Here is a 19,773-nt window from a genome sequence, read left to right as displayed (position 1 = left end):
TAATTGTTGATTACACAATTTATTGAGACTTTTTTCTTTATACATCTGTTAAACAGATTGTTGATTAGACAATTTATTGAGACCTTTTCCCTAAAAGTAGAACTTCCAATAGCGGTCTTCACTTATGATAAATAATGGTTGTTGCAAGTGATAGAAAGTTAATTGCTTAAGGGTTGGGGATTACAAATTAGAGTTAGAATTAGAAGTTAGAGGTTTAGATTTAGAATTAGGTTTTAGGGTTAGGGACTAGAATTCAAAGTTAGAATGCAAGATTTAAGATTTATAGTTTCGATTTGTGATTTAAGGTTTAGAATTCAAGATTTTGAATGATTAAGTATATAAATTAGTAAATTAGTTATATTTTGAATGGTTTAAAAAAGATACTATTTGGGCAGTTACTTGTAGTTCTAGTGGATGCTGATGCTGGTAGTGAAGGCATTGACACATTCACAAGAAAATACCGATCTATAGACATGGATCACTTTTGTCAAACAAGTAGAGACTTGTATACATGACGACCTTTTAAAAGAATATAACAATCCAATGTTAATCCACATAGATTGTCTTGAAAGGGCAAGTGAAGTCACAACTTATTCTCATGATAAAAGCTTCAACACAAAAGTACACCCGAGAGAAACTAAATCTGGTAGCAGGGAAAAGAAAGGGGGAAGAGATCGAGGGGAAACAAGCGAGATTCGATCATCCCTACAAAACAGACAAATAAAAGGTAACAACACATCAGGCAGAATGCAATTGTTCAACTGTAGCCGGTAGGCATATGGTCATAGATAGAACTATTTCAACAATGGCAAAAATATTTTACCGTAAATTACACTTTAATTCTCAAATTTTAACATGATTAATGAATCAATCTCTTTATTTTTAAAATTAAATAATTAAATTTCTGAATTTTGAATTCGAGATTAATTAAAGGTTCGTCAATTTTCTCTGTTAGCTCATGTTAAATTAGTTATGTTTTAATTTAAGTGAAAACCCTAGCCTTTAACCCAATTTCATTCATTTTCTTTTACTTCCCTTAATTGCTTTTTCTCTACTTCCAAACCCAATCCTTCTAATAATCAACGAAGGTTTTTTAGCATTCTTCAAAGTTAAAGCCTATGCCTTGTCAAACTTTCCTTTAATTCTCTTTTTCTCCAAAGCATCCTGCACCACCCATTTTATAAGTAAATCAAAATTCCTACACCTACTTTTCTTCCTTCAAGCTGCACTCTTAATTATGAGCATGCCAGACATGAAGACCCTAGCATTTTCCCTTGTTCTTAAAGCCTCCAAACTCTAATAAATTTCTTCCAATCTACTCCTAACTTTGAAAAGACTGGAATTAAGAATTGAACCCAATTCTCAATTTTCTCAAGGTAGCTCTTTTATGTCTTTTTTTTTTTTTTAAATTGGGTCTACAGTGATATCTCTTGTGGCTAGCTGCATCAACTATGGGTCTGCATCATCTTTTTTTTTTGGGAAAATTACTTTGTAGTCCCTGAGGTTTAACGTAATTAACACTTTTGTCCCTCACTTTCTTTTCCGTCCAAAATCTTCTTCTTCTTCTTCTTCTTCTTCTTCTTCTTCTTCTTCTTCTTCTTCTTCTTCTTCTTCTTCTTCTTCTTCTGCAACTGGAGAGAGAAAGCATGAAAGAGAAAAAAAAAAAGGAATTTCACATTAAGAGAAGGGTATTTCTGGAAAAAATTATCACCTCTCACTTTTGACTCTTTGACCAAACGGTTTAAATGGACGGAAGGACTGCGAATTTGGACGGAAGAGAAAGTGAGGGACTTAAGTGTTGGGTCGCCAAAATAGAGGGACAGAAGTGTTAATTACGTTAAACCTCAGGGACTAAGAAGTAATATTCCTTTTTTTTTTTCTTTTAGAGTTGCTGATGAAATTTTCGTGCGGTAATTTTTTCAAATTGCATTCTTTTGTAAAATATTGACTTCCATGTCAACTTGTGCTTGGGATATTTTGGTCTTGCTTTGGAATGATTTCTCAAGAGTTGATAAATAAGGCTCGATAGCCTCTTCTGAAACTTTTGAAGTCATTTATGTTGTTATCTCGTACATGTACCTTGTTTAGCTTCTCTTAGATTTGTGATTTTAGTTTTATAGTTTTAATTTTAATAGGTGGTTCTGCAACTCATTTTGGTTTATGAAAGAATCACCTTCATATGAATCTATCACCTTCATTAATTATTACTGTTAACTTCTGATTTTATGGAAAGAAGGATGTCCAATTTAGACGGATTCAAAACTCAAAATTTAAGTGTTTAATTCTAAAATCAGGACTAATACATTAATTACGCTAAAACTAAGAAACTAAAGTATAATTTAACTAAAGTATAATTCATCCAATATTATTTATGTTGTCCTACCATAGGTAACAAGCATTTTGCAGATCACATATCATTCAATTAACCTAATTTTTTCTAAAAAAAATTCCGTCTATTCTATCTAAGGCCACTTCCGCAGTAGTGGTCTACTCTCCTCCACCAACACTTATCAAGATACAGTTGCGGCCCAACGCTTGCATCTGAGATGCAGCAAACAAGCTCATCAACAATCATGGTTGCGTAGATAGTTTAGCACTTCCTACAAACACCTTCTTCTCCTTGACCATCCCATACTTATCTCTTGCCGCTCACCCATCTTTGTAACATTTTCATTTTACTAACATATTGCTCTGCTTGTTGACTATTGAATTTTACGATATCAAGATATTCATGTATAATTATGGAACATGGAATTATATCAGCAATGATCAAGCAACCGACCGATGCTACAAACTAGAGTTATTTGTTGTTTTAAAACCACATAGCAGATGCTAAATATGCAGAGTAACTAAGACATGATGAATTATGGAATGTATACTGGAGCAGCTCAGCACCATATGTTATAGATATATAGACAAAGCAGCAGCAGTAACTAAAAGCACGTGTAAAACAAGAATATCAGATCAAAAGAAAACTTCAATAAAACAGGCAATTGCCGGCCATGCACAGAGAGAAAGAATGATGAAAGGGAGCTAAAAACACCAAGAAAGAAAGGTCACAAAACATTTCACGAAGCATTAATATATAGAGAGTTCACTGTGAAACCTTCCACTTCCAAGCAAATCAGCTGCATGCCTGCATCTTATAAGAAACTGGAAATTGTTCAACATCTTTCAAGATCCCTCTCGCCCTAATTAAATAGTAAGTTAAATACAGGAAACAATTGAAGTAAACACTTCGAGAAACCCACACAATCCAATTCTAAATAGGCAAGTGGCCAGGTTAAAAGTAAGGAAGACTGACACTCATTTTCTACAATCTTACTGACTTAAATCACATGTTGTCAACTATAAGAACATCTTCTACCGGAGACAAGTGAAGAACATTATTGGATTAAACTAAAAGGTGAAAAAAGAAAGAAACCCCTTTTAAAATCAGTTGCAATTCTTAAGTGATTTCATTTTCAGATTTTGAAATTGTAGAAGGATACAAATATCCTAGATATACCTGACAGCCCACATCAATTTTCATGTCACTTTATGAAGGCCTTGGTAAAGAATGGCCATCAGTTTCAACACTTCCTCTTCAGCGTTAGAACTTGAGATCAAAGCAAGCATTTAAAAAGCAGGTAAACCTCCACATGTGTACCTAAGGAAATGGATAATTCTGAGTACATGCTGGCCTAAAAAAAAAATCAACAGACATTTATTGAGCATGGCTAGCAATGGATTTGTGATTAGTGACGAATGCTGAGAAAAAATACCCCACAAATGACAGCATGAATAACACCTAAGATATGTCACGAGCTTAAAAATCTGTTGCTACGAATAAATGATTGACCAACAGAAACTCCAAAAATAATGCAAATTAAGTAATTAAAAAGTCCAAGAAAAAAGATGAATGCCACCTCACATTTCAATTGTTTTGGTCTTGAAACCAATTTGGTAATTTAAGAATCACCCCTCAATTCATCTGAGTCTGAATCACTTGCATTATAACCTGATAAAGAATTGCCCACCAAGAAATGCAAAGCTGAGGCTATCATTATAATGCTAATGATTGCAACTGACGATAAAGATGATACAGACAGAGGTATACCTGGATGCTTATCGCTGACTTTCCAAACTGAAGTCCTAGTCCTTGATGCCCTTGTCATCCAAATTCTTCCCTAGATCCAAACAAATTATACCCCAATCTCATAAATAACAAAATGAAGAGACGAAGGGAACAATAATTAAGGATGTAGGAACGCGTATGAAAAGTACACAACGATATTAATCCTATAAGCCCTGCAAGAAAAGCATGAAAACCTATGACCCTATCGCTCCTATGCACTGCAAGTATACAAAGTTATTAATCCTCAATCCTCATTATCTGAATCCCTAAAGAAATCAAACCCACAACTAAGCGGCTTCTTTCGTTGCATCTTTTCAACCACCAATACCAAAAATCCAAGCAACAAAAACCGATCATTATAAATTACAGATAAAGAGAACAAAACCATCCAAAATCTATGAAACTGAGTTGTGGAAGGGTGGGGGAAGAGGGGGTGTTTGGAGAGCAATATAAGCCCATTAAATTAAGAAAATAAACAACCTCCAAAAGGTTACCTTTTGGGCATCTCTAGGGACTGCATATCCGCTATAATACATTTGACCGACCAACACCTGCATATTGATATCACCAGCCTTGGCTTCTCTAAGGGTGTCTTTGAACCACCTCTTCACACAATCCGATACAACATCTGACAGCGGTAGGCGTGTACTGCTGTTGCTATTATTACTGCTGTTGATGTTGTCCACATCAGTGCTGCCTTCCATCTTCTTCGACTCGTCCTCGCGTCCTGGGTGCTGAACTCGCGATGTGGGTTTAGCGTGTTTTGAGGGTTTTAGATGCTTCGCGATACTGTGAATCCCGTTCGTAGCAGCAAGCAATTTTCCCATAAAACTCGAAGCCCAGTCTGATTCTATATACAGAATAAATACAATAAAGATCGGAAATTCTCTTTTGCGTTTAAAAATCTTAACTTTTTTCCCCTTCTTTATCTAGAGAGTCATATTGTTGTGTTCTGTGGAGACTGGAGAGATATGGTTAAGAATTATGCCATTAAAAGGAGGATTTACAATGGGGGAACAAAGCTCACAAAGCAGCCTTAAATACGGAGCCGACGGTAGAGACTGTAGACAACACGAGAGGTTAAACCCAAAGCCGGGGCGCGAGAGAGAAGGAAAAAAAAGACGGTGTCGTTTAGTGATCAAATTAGGGACGGGGGTTTTGGGCCTGTTAAGTTTGACTTTTGTCGCCGAAGGAAAGAGACTAGTTCGTCAAGGGCCCACCTGGCACCTCTTGTTTGATTTGTTGCTAATTTTACAGATAATTTGAACAAACTGGAAAGGAAGGCTGTTAGAGGCCCAAAATACATAAAAGGCTCAAAGGCTTATAAATCCATCAGCCAATGGAAAGAATACGCTAGATCTCGGTGCCGCCTGGGCAAGAAGCCAACACCGAGCAGTAAAAGGAACTCATCGTCCGCTGAGTTTTTAACAGCCATCACAAAGCATATTGCTACGGGAAACCAAAGATCCAAGAACCATAAATAATATTCGAAAAAAAAAAAAAACATAAACAATAACTCGGGTTAGAGAAAAGAGACCTCCCATAATACAGCAATAAAATTGATTAATAAACATACTGAAGATAAAGGAGGCCATGAGAGTGTTTAACTCGGGTCGATGCATTAGAGAAGTTTCAATTAACCTGCATCATTGTTGTGACTACGGGAGGAAAAATTACCAGAGCTTTGGCTTTAGGGAATAGAGCCGCAAAGGTCAAACAGGTATAACTCTCTTCGGTTTACGGGTTTCACCAATTACTTTCTCCATCTGATGAAGTGGTTGATATTCTCAGATGGGACTGTGCCTAGAGTGATTACTGTTATGCTGTTCTTTTGGGTTTTATTCCCTCCCATGTATTGAAAAAAAAAAAAAGAAAGAAAGAAAAGAAAGACAGTATCGGCAAAAAAAGTATTAAGTTTAAAATCTATCTTTTTTAGTTCATAGATCGCATAAATCACCGCTCGCCGACCTTGGCTCAGTTGGTAGAGCAGAGGACTGTAGTTGGATTGTGTACCTTCACGCAATCCTTAGGTCGCTGGTTCGAATCCGGCAGCTCGGAAATCTTCCTTTTCCCCATTTTCCTTTTTTTTTGTTTTTCCCTGTACTCGGCTTGCAGCTGCTTCTGTATTTTTTCTTTTAAACGAAACACGAATAACACACTAAAGTTTTTTTAATAGAAATTAATATAATCATTTTATTTGCGTCTTTTGGCAGAGAGAGCGGAAGAACACGCAATTATTTTCTCAGACGGCAATTATATATGAAGCAAAATAAAGAAATTAACCCCTACAAATATATAATGAATATGATACAAGAGAAACAAAGTGAATGTCAAAGCTATATAGGCACTTGACTTTTCTATGATTCTGTCTGAGCAACTCTTTTGCTTCTCAAAGAGGCAATGACTAGCTGCTGTGAAACTACTTGTACCTGCCAATGACACTTCTGTTGATGATGACAGTCCATCTCGCCTCTTTTGCTCATACATCTCGACAGTCATTCTTCTTTATATCTTCATATTCCATTGATTTTCTTTGTACTCAGAGTTAAAGATCTTCAAATCTTTCATAGTTGTTAAATTTGATTTTCATTTTTATGAAATTTAGTTTTTAATTTGAATCGTTGTAATCTCAATGGCTTGAGTTATATTAAAAATATAATTTGAATTTAAGTCAATATAAATTTTGAGATATGTTATTTTCAATTTAATTTAATTTTTTTTTTAAATAAATTTCATTGATGTGAGAAATATTACAGTTTCAAATTTAAATTAATAGAATCAAATTAAAGAGAACAAATTTTTAAAAAAGCAAAAATATAAAAAAAAACAAGTCAACCCATCTAAAGGTCTAAAACACCCGAGAGTCCCTGAATTTAATACATTAAAGAATAAATCAAACATAATCCTAATGGTATAACCCGGTTGATTCGACTTCAAATCCAATGCATCTCTTATGCAATATTGCTCTCTAATTCTAGAGAGATCGACCAACAAAGTTAGCAGAGGAAAAGAAAAAATATCTTACTGTATTAGTTTTAAAAAGTTGTCCGGAATATATTGAAGGCTTGGAGACACTAGAACATAGCCAAGTAAAGCCTTCTAAAAGCTGTCGAAACGGAGCAAACTCCAATCATTACAAAGACAAGGGCTAGGAAAGAGAAAAAAAAAACTTTCTCAACCATATTGAAACCGAACAAATTTAGAAAATATAACACCAGGGAGAAAGGAAGGTGTGCAGTCCCATACTACGATCCATCATCATTGTCTTTCTCTTTTGGGATTTTACTCTCAGAAAACGCAAATATGAGAGTTCTTAAATCTTGCATAGAGATGAATCAAATGATCTAAAAGAGGAGAGCTACCTACAGCATATCAATATACAAACTAAAAGCAAACACATACAAAGACAAGAAAGAAAACAACCAATGAGCAGCCAAAAAAAATCCTCTTCACTGAAGTATCATTAGCTGATAAACTAAAAAAAAATCTTATTTACATTCAACGAACTCGAACTGTGGGGAGAGACAATCCACGATTGGCTAGAGGAAGGAGGACCTTAATTATATAAACTATTCGATAATCCTAGTCTCTTGCAAATAGCTCTTTAATCGCATGCACCATTGCTGGAATCTAATAGCGGAACCACACTTGGGCTTGGGGGTCATGGGCCCTTTAGAATTTTCAAAAAAATTAGAGTCTATCTTAAACTTGTAAAAAAGATTAGGATCATTTTGAAATTTTAAAAAATTTAGGGTCTCTCTACAATTTTTTAAAAATAATGTTCTCTCCAAAAATTTATAAAAAATTAGGTAGTCTTTAAAAAATGTATATTATTTTAAGCCCTTAATTTTAATAAAATCTACAATTAGGTCTTATTATTTTTTGTTCATAATAATAAAGCAATTGACTTATTACAATTGAGCACCTAGCTTCATAATTCATCCTAAATTACACCTTACGCTTCTATCAAAGTTGATATTCTATCAAATATATAACACAATAAAAGGGCTACAAATTTCAATTTAATATTTATATTTTTTAAACAGTAATAACAGAAATATTAATTTTGATGCACACTATATCTTATTTAATTATTATGGTATTTGATAATATATAAATAACATGACTCATTAAGATTGCAACACATGTACACACAATTCAGAAGGATTTTATGAATCTTACTATCTAGTCCAACCAAGTAGTAGAAAACCCGACTTATGAGGTGCAAGGATCACACCACCAACACCCCTGATCCTACCAAAACTTGAAATGGACGGACATATCTCTTCAAAGCTTGTACCACAATAGAGTATTAAATGCACATGTGATAAATAGTGTCGATGTAAGATGCTTGACAGTCCAGGCCAACCCACCCTGCATTTATTAGTCAACTGCCCATGTTTAATGAGCCATCTAACATACCTGCAAGAGGGTATCCTTACTCAATTTAATGAGACGTGATGCATAGGATGTCAGAACAACCATGAGTATATATACTACAGATGTAACCTAAAGACGAGACAATCTTTACCTTTCATTAAATACACCATCTTGCCTCCCTCAAGAAATCTTAACTTTTCAAAACCCAGGATCCTAATAGCCACCAACTCTCATTTACTCCCTATATTCACTCCTTATTGAACCGATCCCAATTCATTGATTTTCTCATTGAATCGAACCATTATCTAGGTGTTCTTACCTAGTAATCCACTCAATCTCAGTTTATCAATTCCATTTTGTCTTTATGTTTGCATATGCTTTGTCTAGCTTGCAATACCAAGTTTTGATGACTCAACATATTTTTTATTGTATATTGCCTTATTTGATTTCTCTTATGTTCTTTAGTTTACTTTTTATGACTTAGATTATTATTGATAGGATTTTTCCAATCAATCTCGGTTAGCAAGGAATTAAATTATCGGGAATAGAGAGTAATGCATTTTAAATGGAATATCGGGTCAAGGTTTTCAAGTCAAATACTGTATTCAGTCTTAAAAGTGTAATTATCTCATGGGTTTAAGACCTTTAGTTATGATGTTAGTAGGCTTTTTAATTAATTTAATTTAATTTTAATAAAAAATAATAAAATTAAATTGAATTAATTAATAATAATAATATATTATTTTTAATAATATAGATAAATTAAATTATAACTAAATTTAAAATATTTTAATTAAAATTTAAAATATTAAAAATAAAATATAAAAAATAAAAAATTTATTGAAAATTTTAATTAACTAAATCGAATCGCATCAGTTGGAATGAACTTTTTCAATTTTAACCTAATATTATCTTTTGTTTTCCTGTGATTTCTCTTTCTCCCTCTATATGTATATTCTGGTGACCATTGACTGGGGCCTTTAATCTTTATTATTTACAAAGACAAAGAAACAAAGCACAAAAGTTGTAAGGAAAGCTCGACCTTTAAAGCAACACGTTCTGCTACTAAGGAGCCACCTGTACTCGCTAGGAAATGGCTCTGCACTGCCACGTGCTTGCATTGCATTAAGGCATGCATTTTCCTTTATGATCATCTGGATGCAGAGTGGGATGAATGGAAATGGATGCTTGGTGATAGAGCAAGAAAAGGAAAGTCAAGAAATCAACGGATTTTCCGGTTGAAGGTTAGAAGTAGAAAGATACAAAGACGAAGATTAAAACCAAGGAGGAAAAAAGGGGAATGATCGTATCGTAAGAAGCTGGAAAGAAACCACTTGGGAGAGTTAAAATGAACTTGTGGTTTCCTGGGAATTGAATTCAGAATAGACGCCTTCTTCTTCTTCTTCTTCTTCTTCTTCTCACTATTTCCTTCATATTTCCCAAACGTTCGGTTTTCGCAGAAACAGAGATGGCCATAGCTATGTCTCACTCTTCTTCTTCTTCTTCTTCTTCTTCTTCTGCTACTATAGCAGTGGAAAAGGCGACCAGTGATCTTCTAATCGCTCCCGATTGGACTATGAATATCGATATTTGTGATTCTGTTAATTCAAATCGTTGGTAAACCTTTTTTCCATTATTTTCTTATAGTTTGCATTTTTTTTTTTACTTTTTTACGTTTCTATGTTGTATTAGCAATTCGTGGTTACATATAAACATATGAGGAGTTCCTATTTATGCTTTTTTTTTGGTGTATCTGATTGAAATTACAAGTGTTGATTTTTTTCCAATAAATTTAATTGGAATTCAATTTTTCAGTTGCTTCTTTATGAATTGAGGAAAAACCCCAGAGAGAGAACTGATTGCCTGCAAAAGTTTTCGACTTTTTCATGGAGCTTATCCAAGGGTCATCATAATAAGTATCTCCATGCTTTTAATTGCATAGTTTCAGTATCAATAAAAGTTTCCTTTTGTTCACATTTTTTTTTTGGGTTTGGTGTAATGGGGTTGTCTTTGTGAACAGAGTTGTATTGTCTTCTGGTGCTTTTGGATTTCAATTACATTTTTCTTTATTGTTATTATTGTCAAATCGAAAAATAGCCTGTCCTTTTGGGAAGATAAAATCAATTTTGTTCTGGTTTGCTGATTAGGATGTTTGCATTTCTCAGGCTGGCAAAAGATGTTGTGAAAGCTGTGAAAAAAAGGTTGCAACACAAGAACCCTAAAGTGCAACTGCTAGCTTTAACGGTATTTTCGTTGGAGGGATTTTTTTTTTTAATTTAATGGGCACATTTCTTAAGAACTCAAGTTTCAGTTTTTTCCCGTCATCTGTGTCGCAATTTGTATTTTTAGTACGTTGGGATTTGGGTATTATGATGCCACTGTGTGTAAGATTGTCTCCTCCTTTAATGACGATAGTTGCATGTGAATATGCTTCATAGCTTTTAGAAACAATGGTGAAGAACTGTGGTGATTTTGTCCATTACCAAATTGCCGAAAAGAACATATTGGGAGAGATGGTCAAAATCGTTAGAAAGAAGGTAACTATTTGATTTTCTGAGTAAATGCATTTCATTGTAATGTGAATGTTGCTTCTAATTCTTGCATGTGAAGCTGTTAGAATTTCCATAGGAATTCCTTATTGCTATTTTAGCCACCAGGTGCTATTAATCATTTTCTTAGAAATCACTGCAATTGATTTATTGAGAATCTCATGTAATTTTATGACTTGAATCTCATTTTGTTTCAAGAGTCAATCTGTTATGGGTAGTTGAACATCTAACCCTAGCAATGTTAATGACAAGAGTAAAAGTGTGAAGAAAACTGTAATGGTGCGATAGAGATCTGTGTATGTTGTTGAACAATTTGTGTTTTGGAATTGATATATAGATGAACATTTATGTTTAATCAAACTACAAGTAATGGTTATCCTTCCACAGCAGTCAAGTTTACCCATAGTTTGCAAATTTTAATAATCGAAAAATCATTCTTTTTTCTTTTCTTTTTTTCCCCTTTTTTGAATGATTTTAGTCGGTGCAATTTTTGTTACAAATTCATCAGGATGAATGAGTTTTTTCAGGTTATATGGGCAATCAATACATTTTGCATAAAAGGAACATAGTTTAGTTTAAATTCCAAATTTGAGATTATAAATTGCATTTTGATGGGTTCCTCACTTCTGTGCTTGCTGCCATATTTTGATGCTTACATAACTCCCTTTTCGGCTTTTTTGTCGGCCTTTTTTGTGTTTTCTAAATTTTTTCCCTTGGTAATGGACTGAATCTATCATTAGTTCAAATATTGCTTGGTATTTGGCCTTGATTTTCTATATTTGGATGGATTTGCAGACCAATATGCATGTAAGAGATAAAATTCTGATTTTGTTGGACTCTTGGCAAGAGGCATTTGGGGGGCGAGGAGGAAAACATTCTCAATACTATTGGTCATATGAAGAACTAAAGGTAAGCATATATATACATTTAGTATTCAACTATTCTCTTTGGTTGATTTACATAAGCTATTTTATTCATTTTTTCAGTTTAATTATCCTTTTATTTGGTAGGACAATAATTATGTCATTAATTGAGGGCTTTTGTTGTTCGCCATTTGACAGTGGTTGCGCTTGGTGTCTTAGCCTGGTTTAAGATCACCTTGCTTTTATGATCCATGTCAATAAGTGTGCACTTAATCCAATGGAGCGTAAATTCTTTGCGGGGAATCTTATTAACAGTATATGCCATTTACAACAGAGTATGAACTTCTAATTATGGATTATATATATGGCAGCATGCTGGAATGGAATTCCCCCAGCGTTCCTTAGATGCAGCACCAATATTTACACCTCCTGTTGGCTTGAGGCATGCTCAAGCTGGATATGGAATGCCCACCAATTCTTCTAGAAGGCTTGATGAAACAATGGCAACAGAGTTTGAAGGCATAAGGTGAGAGTTGACTTTTGGTTTGCCCATCGTATTGATGACTTTCTAGATTTATTTTTGCTGTTAATTTCTCTTAGTTGTCTTAGCTTGTCAGGTTTAGATTCCATGCAGAATGTTATAGAGCTCTTGAAGGACATGCTGCAAGCAATAAACCCTGATGATCGCAAGGTATGTGCAACGGTCACCTTTTTTCTTTGTCCATTTTGCAACAACTGGAGAAAATGTTTGATGAGTTGTGGTGTTTTCTTTTAGGCTGTGAAAGATGAAATTATAGTTGATCTTGTCAATCGATGCCGTTCCAACCAGAAAAAGTTGATGCAGATGCTCACTACGACGGGGTTAGTTCTCCTATATTTCAGTTCTCCTATATTTCTTCTACTAGCAAATTCGTGTTGGCTTTTCGGCATGTTGACCATATACTAGAAGGCTTTAGTTACTGAAGTGTGTGCTTTTTGCCCCACAAATATGGTGTGTGTGCAAGTCTGAGAGTGTCTTGGTTATATGGCAGCAACGAGGAACTTCTTGACCGGGGGCTTGAATTGAATGACAATCTGCAAATCGTGCTTGCAAAACATGATGCTATAGCCTCTGGTTCTCTTATGCCAACTCAAGTTAATTACTTAGATCCCCAGCCAAGTGAAGGTTATTCCTCCAATATCAAATCAACAGAAGCAGAAGACTCCTGTCCTAGTTCTAGCTCTAAGGCCCCTGTATTAGTTGCTAATGTAACAAGGAGCCCTATTGACGAAGAAGAAGAAAAGGAGGATGACTTTGCACAACTAGCTCGGAGGTATCACAAGCGCTTATATAATATGTTGTTAAGGTTAACAGAAATTACGCAATCTAACCACAACATGGTGGAATTGCTGGATTTAGACCTCCACTTTTTTTGGCTTCCTGATGGATCCAGTTGGATATTTTGGTTCCTCTTCAACCTTTCTGGGGGACTTAATCGAAATATGTTCCTTGTCATTTGTGCTGCATAATGCATTTAATTTAGTTGCAAATTTCGTTCATATTCAATGCTTTCTCTTCTCTGTGACCATAGGCATTCAAAAACACGGTCAAGTCCATCTCAACGCCAATGTGCAACCAAGGCACTTGTGCCGGTGGATACCGATAATGCTGCTGCTTCTACAACCAACTTCCCTGCATCAATTGGCACCACAAAAGAGCAGTGTATAATTGACCTTTTGAGTATCACCTTATCAACACCATGTCATCAGCCGCAAACACCTCATACTCCAACAACTGCTAACCAGAACATGCCTCAGGTTTCAGCCTCAAGTGCACAACACTATCCTTATATTTTCCAAACTTATCCTAGAAACAAAGGGCAAGCAACTTACAACAATTATGTCGTTCCATGGGCACAGCCTCAACCCCAGCACCAGTCACAAGTTCCATATCAGCCTCTTATACATCCTCAAATCCTACAACAATTGCAACCTCAATCTCAATCACAACCATATGCTCAGCCTCAGCAGCGATTTTATCAATCTCAACCACATACTCAACCTAAACCTCTGCAGCAATTTCAACCTCAATGTCAATCACAATCACATCCCCAGCCTCAACCTCAGCAACACTTCCAATCTCAATCTCAACCACAACCACAACCACAAACTCAGCCTCATCAGCAATTTCAACCTCAATCTCAACTGAATCCACATGCGCATCCTCAGCAGCAATTTCGACCTCAATCCCAACTGCAGTTTCAGCCACAATTGCAGTTAAAATATCCTCAATACTCATCTGGCTATCCTCCTCCACCCTGGGCACCTACACCTGGTTATGCCAATGGCCAAAGTCGTCTATCTACTACTCATAATACTTTATCAACTACATTTTATGCACCTGCAAAAGCAGCTAGGCCCGTCCAGCACTCTAACTCCTCTACTTCAAAAGGAAGCAATGGGTTAGCCATGAATGGTGATCCTATAGTGAATACTGGACCTAGAAACCCTGCACCTCCAGGACAAAAACCCTTTATTCCCTCATACAGATTATTTGAAGATCTAAATGTTCTTGGCAGTGCAGATGGAAGGTTTAAGATGAATGACAACACATCGCCCAGCTTATCAGGACCTTCTAACCAAGGGATGGTGGGCGGAAGGAAGTGACCTGCTAGTTGTGGAAAACTAAAACTGGTTGTATCATTGTGAATATGGTCAAAGTTATTGTGTTATTTCAGTTGAATGCATGAACAAGGATAGTTTCTAGCAGTTGCTACAGTTCGTCAACCATTCTTCTTATTCCGTGAAATTGAATTGCTTCTCATGATTTTTGTGCGTCCATGTTTTGGAGTGTCAAAAATGGCTTCACTAACCTCCAAAATGGGTGTATTCAGCTAGAGTCGAGCAATGCTGCTACACATTCTTCTAGGTGTGTTGTGCCTGAGTTTGGATATGATGCCTTGCTTCTCTAAGTGGATCGCATTAGCTATATATCCAATTATGTAAGTGCCTTTCTAGCATAGAGAAATTACTAGATTGGACTGGATGCTCTAATTTCACGAGTTGTGATTTCATTTAAGTTTCTTATTACATGGGATGATAATCTGGGCAGCATTTCTGCTGTTAACAATGGTTTTCAGTTGATCGCCTGTGGTTGTTAGCTAATCAATGTTATTATTAATATACAGATCTTCGTTAGCATGTGAAATAACTACCAAGGGTAGTTTATGTTTCATGCATATTACATTCCATGTGTTTTACTACGAACTTTGTTTAGAAGAATGATATTTTCTTTTTCATTGTCATGTATTTTCTTTTTCATTGTAAATAGAATTATATAAATTTAAGTTTACACATTATGGGCAAGAGTTAATTTATTATTTATCCAATTCTGTTATTAGTATCGTTCAAAACAATAGTTTTCCTTTTTTTTAATTACTTATTTCCGTTTTATATATAAGGATAACCAGTAATATTTTATATATTAAATAAAATTGATTAGTGTTATTATCATTAATTAGCATGTGGCCTTTTAGTTTCTTAGGGAGTAACATAAAATTTTAAATAAAATTAATCTATATTTATAATTTGAGTATTATAATTGTATAAAAATAAATTTTGTTATCCACTAATAATAATAATAATTTTGTCGTTTGATTCCTCATTTATTATTATTATTATTATTATTATATGTAATCAAATGTATTGGTCATATCAGCGTTGTTAATTAATGTGACTTTTTATTATCAAATTTTTATCATTAATACGGCAATTCAATTTTCTAATTCTCATAATATAAAATCTAGATAAATTTATATATACATAAATATTATAAAAGTATATTATTAAATAAGACCACAACATACAATTGAGTTATAATAATAATAAAAAAAAGTTGCTTTAAAAAAATAATAAAAAAAAAGCTATTGACAAGTAAAAAACAATAATAAACATAATAGTACGATATAAAAAGCAACCATCATAAATACAAAAATATAAATAAATATCAAGAAAAAATACGATTAAAAAATAAATTTTACAAATTTTATGAAACTTTAAAATATACAATAAAAATATATTTAGAGATAATGAACCATAGTTCCCACAAAAATTTATTGAGATATATTCTTAAATTTAAATTTTTATATTTAATTTTTTTTAAAATTTATCAACTATATTTTTATCATTTACGTGTCAACTTCAATCTAATAAATTTTTTTTTTATATGCATCTCTATTTTAAATTTAAAAATTTAAACATCTTTTTTATTAACTAAAATAGGTGTTCTGCTTTTAAATAAATAAATTTTAAATTCAATATCTAAAATTCAAATTTATGAATTTAAACACTATGATCCTTTCATAGTCGAATGCTGAAGAATGCCAACCACACGGTTATTTCTCTTATTCCCAAGGTCAAGTCAGTTAAAACCATGAAAGATCTTCGGCCAATCGGCCTTTGCAATGTTTTCTACAAGATTATTGCTAAATTGCTTACTTTAAGGCTTCAACCTTTGATGGACTCTATTGTGGGTTCGGAACAGAATGCCTTCATTAAAGGCCGCCTGATTTCGGACAATGTTCTTATCTGCCATGAGATCATGCATAGCCTTAAATTAAAAAAACATGGCAAGTCTGCTGGAATGGCAATCAAGCTAGATGTGAGTAAAGCATATGAATGCGTGGAGTGGTCTTTTTTACAGCATATGCTCTATTGCTTTGGCTTTCATGAGAAGTGGATATCCTGGATTATGCAATGTGTCTCTTCAGTAACCTTCTCTCTTCAAGTTAATGGCCATCGCTTTGGGTATCTAACTCCAACAAGAGGTATTCGTCAGGGAGACCCCTATCCCCTTACCTCTTTCTCTTAGTAGCGGAAGGTTTTTCTCATGCTTTAAACAATTCGGCCATTAGAGGGTTATCTGCTTCTCGACATGGCCCATCTATATCACATTTGTTGTTCGCAGATGACTCCATCTTATTCACACAAGCAACTATGGAGCAAGCAAATATAATCCAATCCATTTTGCATAACTATTCAAGAGCAAGTGGGCAATCAGTTAACTTGGCTAAATCAACTATCATCTTCAGTCCCAATACTTCTCCAATATTGAAGCAACAAATTTGTTCTTCTCTGAATATTCATAACTTGGAGGTCAATGATCGTTTTCTAGGTTTACCTGCTCATCTTTACAGATCTAAAACTCAAACATTTGGTTACCTCAGAGAACACATTGAGAAGACGTGTGCGGGGTGGAAGGAAAAGCTTCTATCCAAAGGCGGGAAAGAGGTGTTGATCAAAGCAGTATCTTCGGCTATCCCTGTTTATACCATGTCTTGTTTTCGACTTCCCACTGCCTTATGCGATAAAATTAATAGCATTGTGAGCAATTTTTGGTGGGGTCAACAGCAAAATGAAAGGAAGATCCATTGGGTTGCCTGGTCCAAACTCTGTGAGTCAAAGGGTGAAGGAGGTTTAGGTTTCAGAGATATGGAAAGCTTCAATAGGGCCTTAATCGCTAAACAAGGTTGGAGAATTCTCTCTAATCCTAACTCTCTTTTGGCTAGAGTCTTAAAAGGTAAATATTATCCACATTCATCCTTCCTTCAAGCAACCCAAGGAAACAAGGCATCATGGGGATGGAGGAGTGTTCTATGGGGAAGAGAAATTCTCAATCAAGGCATTCGCTGGCATGTCGGTAATGGAGAGAACATCTTCTGCAAAGAAGACGTATGGGTTCCACTCCTTTTCCCAGACAAGCCACATCTTAAAGAAGGACATGATACAGATATAACTCGGGTGGTTCAACTTATCAATCCATCTACCAAGCTTTGGGATGCTACTATCTTGTCCCGAAACTTTGAGCCAGCAGATGTTGAGAAAATTAGAGCCATTCCTCTCAGTATTTTTGCTAGGGAAGATCGGTTGGTATGGCACTTTGAGAAAAGCGGCATTTATTCAGTCAGGTCTGGTTATTGGAAAGCTAAAGATTTGAGTAGACGGGCAGCTATAGAATCTAATGGTAATCCGAGTCCAAGTTCCTCAGCTCATAATTCTTGCTTCTGGAAGTCTCTTTGGAAGATTAATGTTCCAAGTAAACTTCGGATTTTCCTATGGCTTTTTTGCTTGGAGCGGCTACCTTGTAAAGACCTCCTTCATCATCGGATCCAACATATAGACCCGGCCTGTTCTTATTGCGGAGGGAAGGAATCTATTGATCACATTTTTTTCTCATGCCCTCATGCTATCTCAGTTTGGTTTAATTCTCCATTGCAGCTTCGTTCTTCTTATCTTTCGAGCTCAACAATGATGGACAAATGGACAGAAGTTTGTAATGCTCTTTCCCAGGAATCAGACTCAGATAGTCTAATACAACTTTTTGCCTTCCTTCTTTGGCAAATATGGAAAGATAGGAATGCTTTCACATTCAATCATATGTCTAAACCGGCTGAAGAGTCTGTTAGCTTGGCAATCAGAAGTCGAGATGATTTTAGAGAAGCCACCTCCAACCATCCTCTCCCCTCGCATCAATCAGAAATGGATCAACAGCTGTTAGTTCATCAATCTCAACTCTCTTGGCAACCCCCTCCTCTCGGTTTCATAAAGCTTAACTTCGATGCAGCTTGGGACAAGAATTCGAATTCAGGAGCCACTGCCGTTATTGCTCGTGATCCTTCTGGAAGTGTTATTGACTGGTGCTGTCGTTCGTGGGTCTCTATCTCAGACCCCTTACAATTAGAGAGTATTGCTTGTCGAGAAGCACTTCTTTTTGCCAAAAGCAGAGGATTCTCTTGCTCTATTATAGAAGGAGATTCTCTTATCACAGTTCAAGCCTGTAAGGGTAATCCAGCTCCCCTTAGTATTCAAGATATTATCTCTGACTCGTTAGATATCGCTAAATCCTTTCAGTCTATCTCTTTTTCTTGGGTACGTCGGGCTCACAATCAGGCTTCACATCTCCTTTGCAAAAAGTTCATCACAGATAGTTCGTTCAGAGTTAATCCCCTGTATCAGATGAACTTTGTATTCTCCTTGCCACTTGATGGCTTTTAGCAATGAACTATATCTTATGATAAAAAAAAAAAAAAAAAAAAACTGATGTCGTTCTGCTTGAAAAAAAATTTCCAAATTAAAGAAAGAAAGAGCTCTATTTTCGTCCCGACCATCATAGCTCTCTATTACACTAAAAAATTAGACAAACTGAATAGCGTATATAAAGCATTCTTTATGTTTTATTTGCTTCAACTGAGACTTTATTTATAAGCTGCTAGATCTTGATTTCTTAGCATCGTTTGGCGCATTTGGATTTTGACCATTCGTTTGGTGCATTTGAATTTTGACTCTTCATCAAGATTCTCTCATTTGGCCCTCCTAGCTTTGTTTTGTTTGGTGCGTTTAGATTTTAATTCTTCATCAAGATTCTATGATATTTTGACCCTTCATCAAATTCTCTCACTGAATGTCGTCCCTTCATCAAATTCTCTTACTGAATGTCGTCGGCAAACTCTCACTGAATGTCGTGGGCAAACAGCGAAAGCTACTGAAGCTTTTGCAGGAAGAGAGCAGCAACAAAGGAGGAGCTTTTGCAGAAAAAGAGCAGCAGCCTCTGCTTTGTTGCAGACGAGCCTGAGTTGTTGGTCAAGTTTTTTCTGGTCTTAGAGTTTGTTTTTTTTATTCATTTTCTGGACTTTTAAGACCTGTATTTGAGCTGAGCTGAGATTAGGATGGACTCTGTTTTGTTTTGTTATATATTTATATTAGGCCTTAGTTCTTGATGTTGCTTCTGTTTGTAGGTCTTAAACCTTGTTTATCTTATATATATATATATATAAAACAAACAAACAAACTCAACATGATTAGAGGCACACTTAAATAGAGATACCAG

General features: G+C 35.2%; 2 protein-coding genes and 1 non-coding gene across 17 annotated transcripts; 2 read left to right on the top strand and 1 right to left on the bottom strand.

Annotated features, from left to right (window-relative positions):
• Positions 1–444: 444 nt before the first annotated feature.
• On the bottom strand, positions 445–5,336 carry LOC110621197. 11 transcript variants are annotated; one of them, XR_006351750.1, is made up of 5 exons: positions 4,612–5,320; positions 4,100–4,169; positions 3,509–4,000; positions 3,107–3,191; positions 445–705 (listed from the first exon to the last, which is right to left on the bottom strand). XR_006351750.1 is itself a non-coding variant. In XM_021765359.2 (4 exons), the coding sequence occupies exons 1-3, from the start codon at positions 4,942–4,944 to the stop codon at positions 3,951–3,953; spliced, it is 453 nt and encodes a 150-aa protein (XP_021621051.1). In that variant the 5' UTR covers positions 4,945–5,336; the 3' UTR covers positions 445–705; positions 3,909–3,950. The 11 variants fall into 11 exon arrangements, 7 of the variants coding, with proteins under 7 accessions (XP_021621051.1, XP_021621050.1, XP_021621047.1 ...); XR_006351747.1 differs by having other exon boundaries at positions 3,107–4,000; XR_006351749.1 differs by lacking the exon at positions 3,107–3,191.
• Positions 5,337–6,080: 744 nt separating this feature from the next.
• TRNAY-GUA lies at positions 6,081–6,175 on the top strand. Its single transcript has 2 exons — positions 6,081–6,117; positions 6,140–6,175. It is a non-coding gene; the product is annotated as a tRNA-Tyr (tRNA).
• Positions 6,176–9,497: 3,322 nt separating this feature from the next.
• Positions 9,498–15,247, top strand: LOC110620230 (TOM1-like protein 6). Of its 5 annotated transcripts, none has more exons than XM_021763872.2 (9): positions 9,498–10,114; positions 10,663–10,741; positions 10,936–11,034; positions 11,842–11,955; positions 12,281–12,435; positions 12,510–12,600; positions 12,685–12,770; positions 12,941–13,222; positions 13,481–15,247. In XM_021763872.2, the coding sequence occupies exons 1-9, from the start codon at positions 9,966–9,968 to the stop codon at positions 14,553–14,555; spliced, it is 2,130 nt and encodes a 709-aa protein (XP_021619564.1). In that variant the 5' UTR covers positions 9,498–9,965; the 3' UTR covers positions 14,556–15,247. The 5 variants fall into 5 exon arrangements, with proteins under 5 accessions (XP_021619564.1, XP_021619565.1, XP_043815281.1 ...); XM_021763873.2 differs by having other exon boundaries at positions 9,499–10,114; positions 12,519–12,600; XM_043959346.1 differs by adding an exon at positions 10,313–10,413 and having other exon boundaries at positions 9,976–10,114; positions 10,663–11,034.
• Positions 15,248–19,773: the final 4,526 nt, after the last annotated feature.

This window comes from Manihot esculenta, chromosome 8 (assembly GCF_001659605.2).
Source record: "Manihot esculenta cultivar AM560-2 chromosome 8, M.esculenta_v8, whole genome shotgun sequence".
In the NCBI taxonomy this organism is placed as follows: Eukaryota; Viridiplantae; Streptophyta; class Magnoliopsida; order Malpighiales; family Euphorbiaceae; genus Manihot; species Manihot esculenta.
This window is presented reverse-complemented; position numbering and strand designations above follow the sequence as displayed.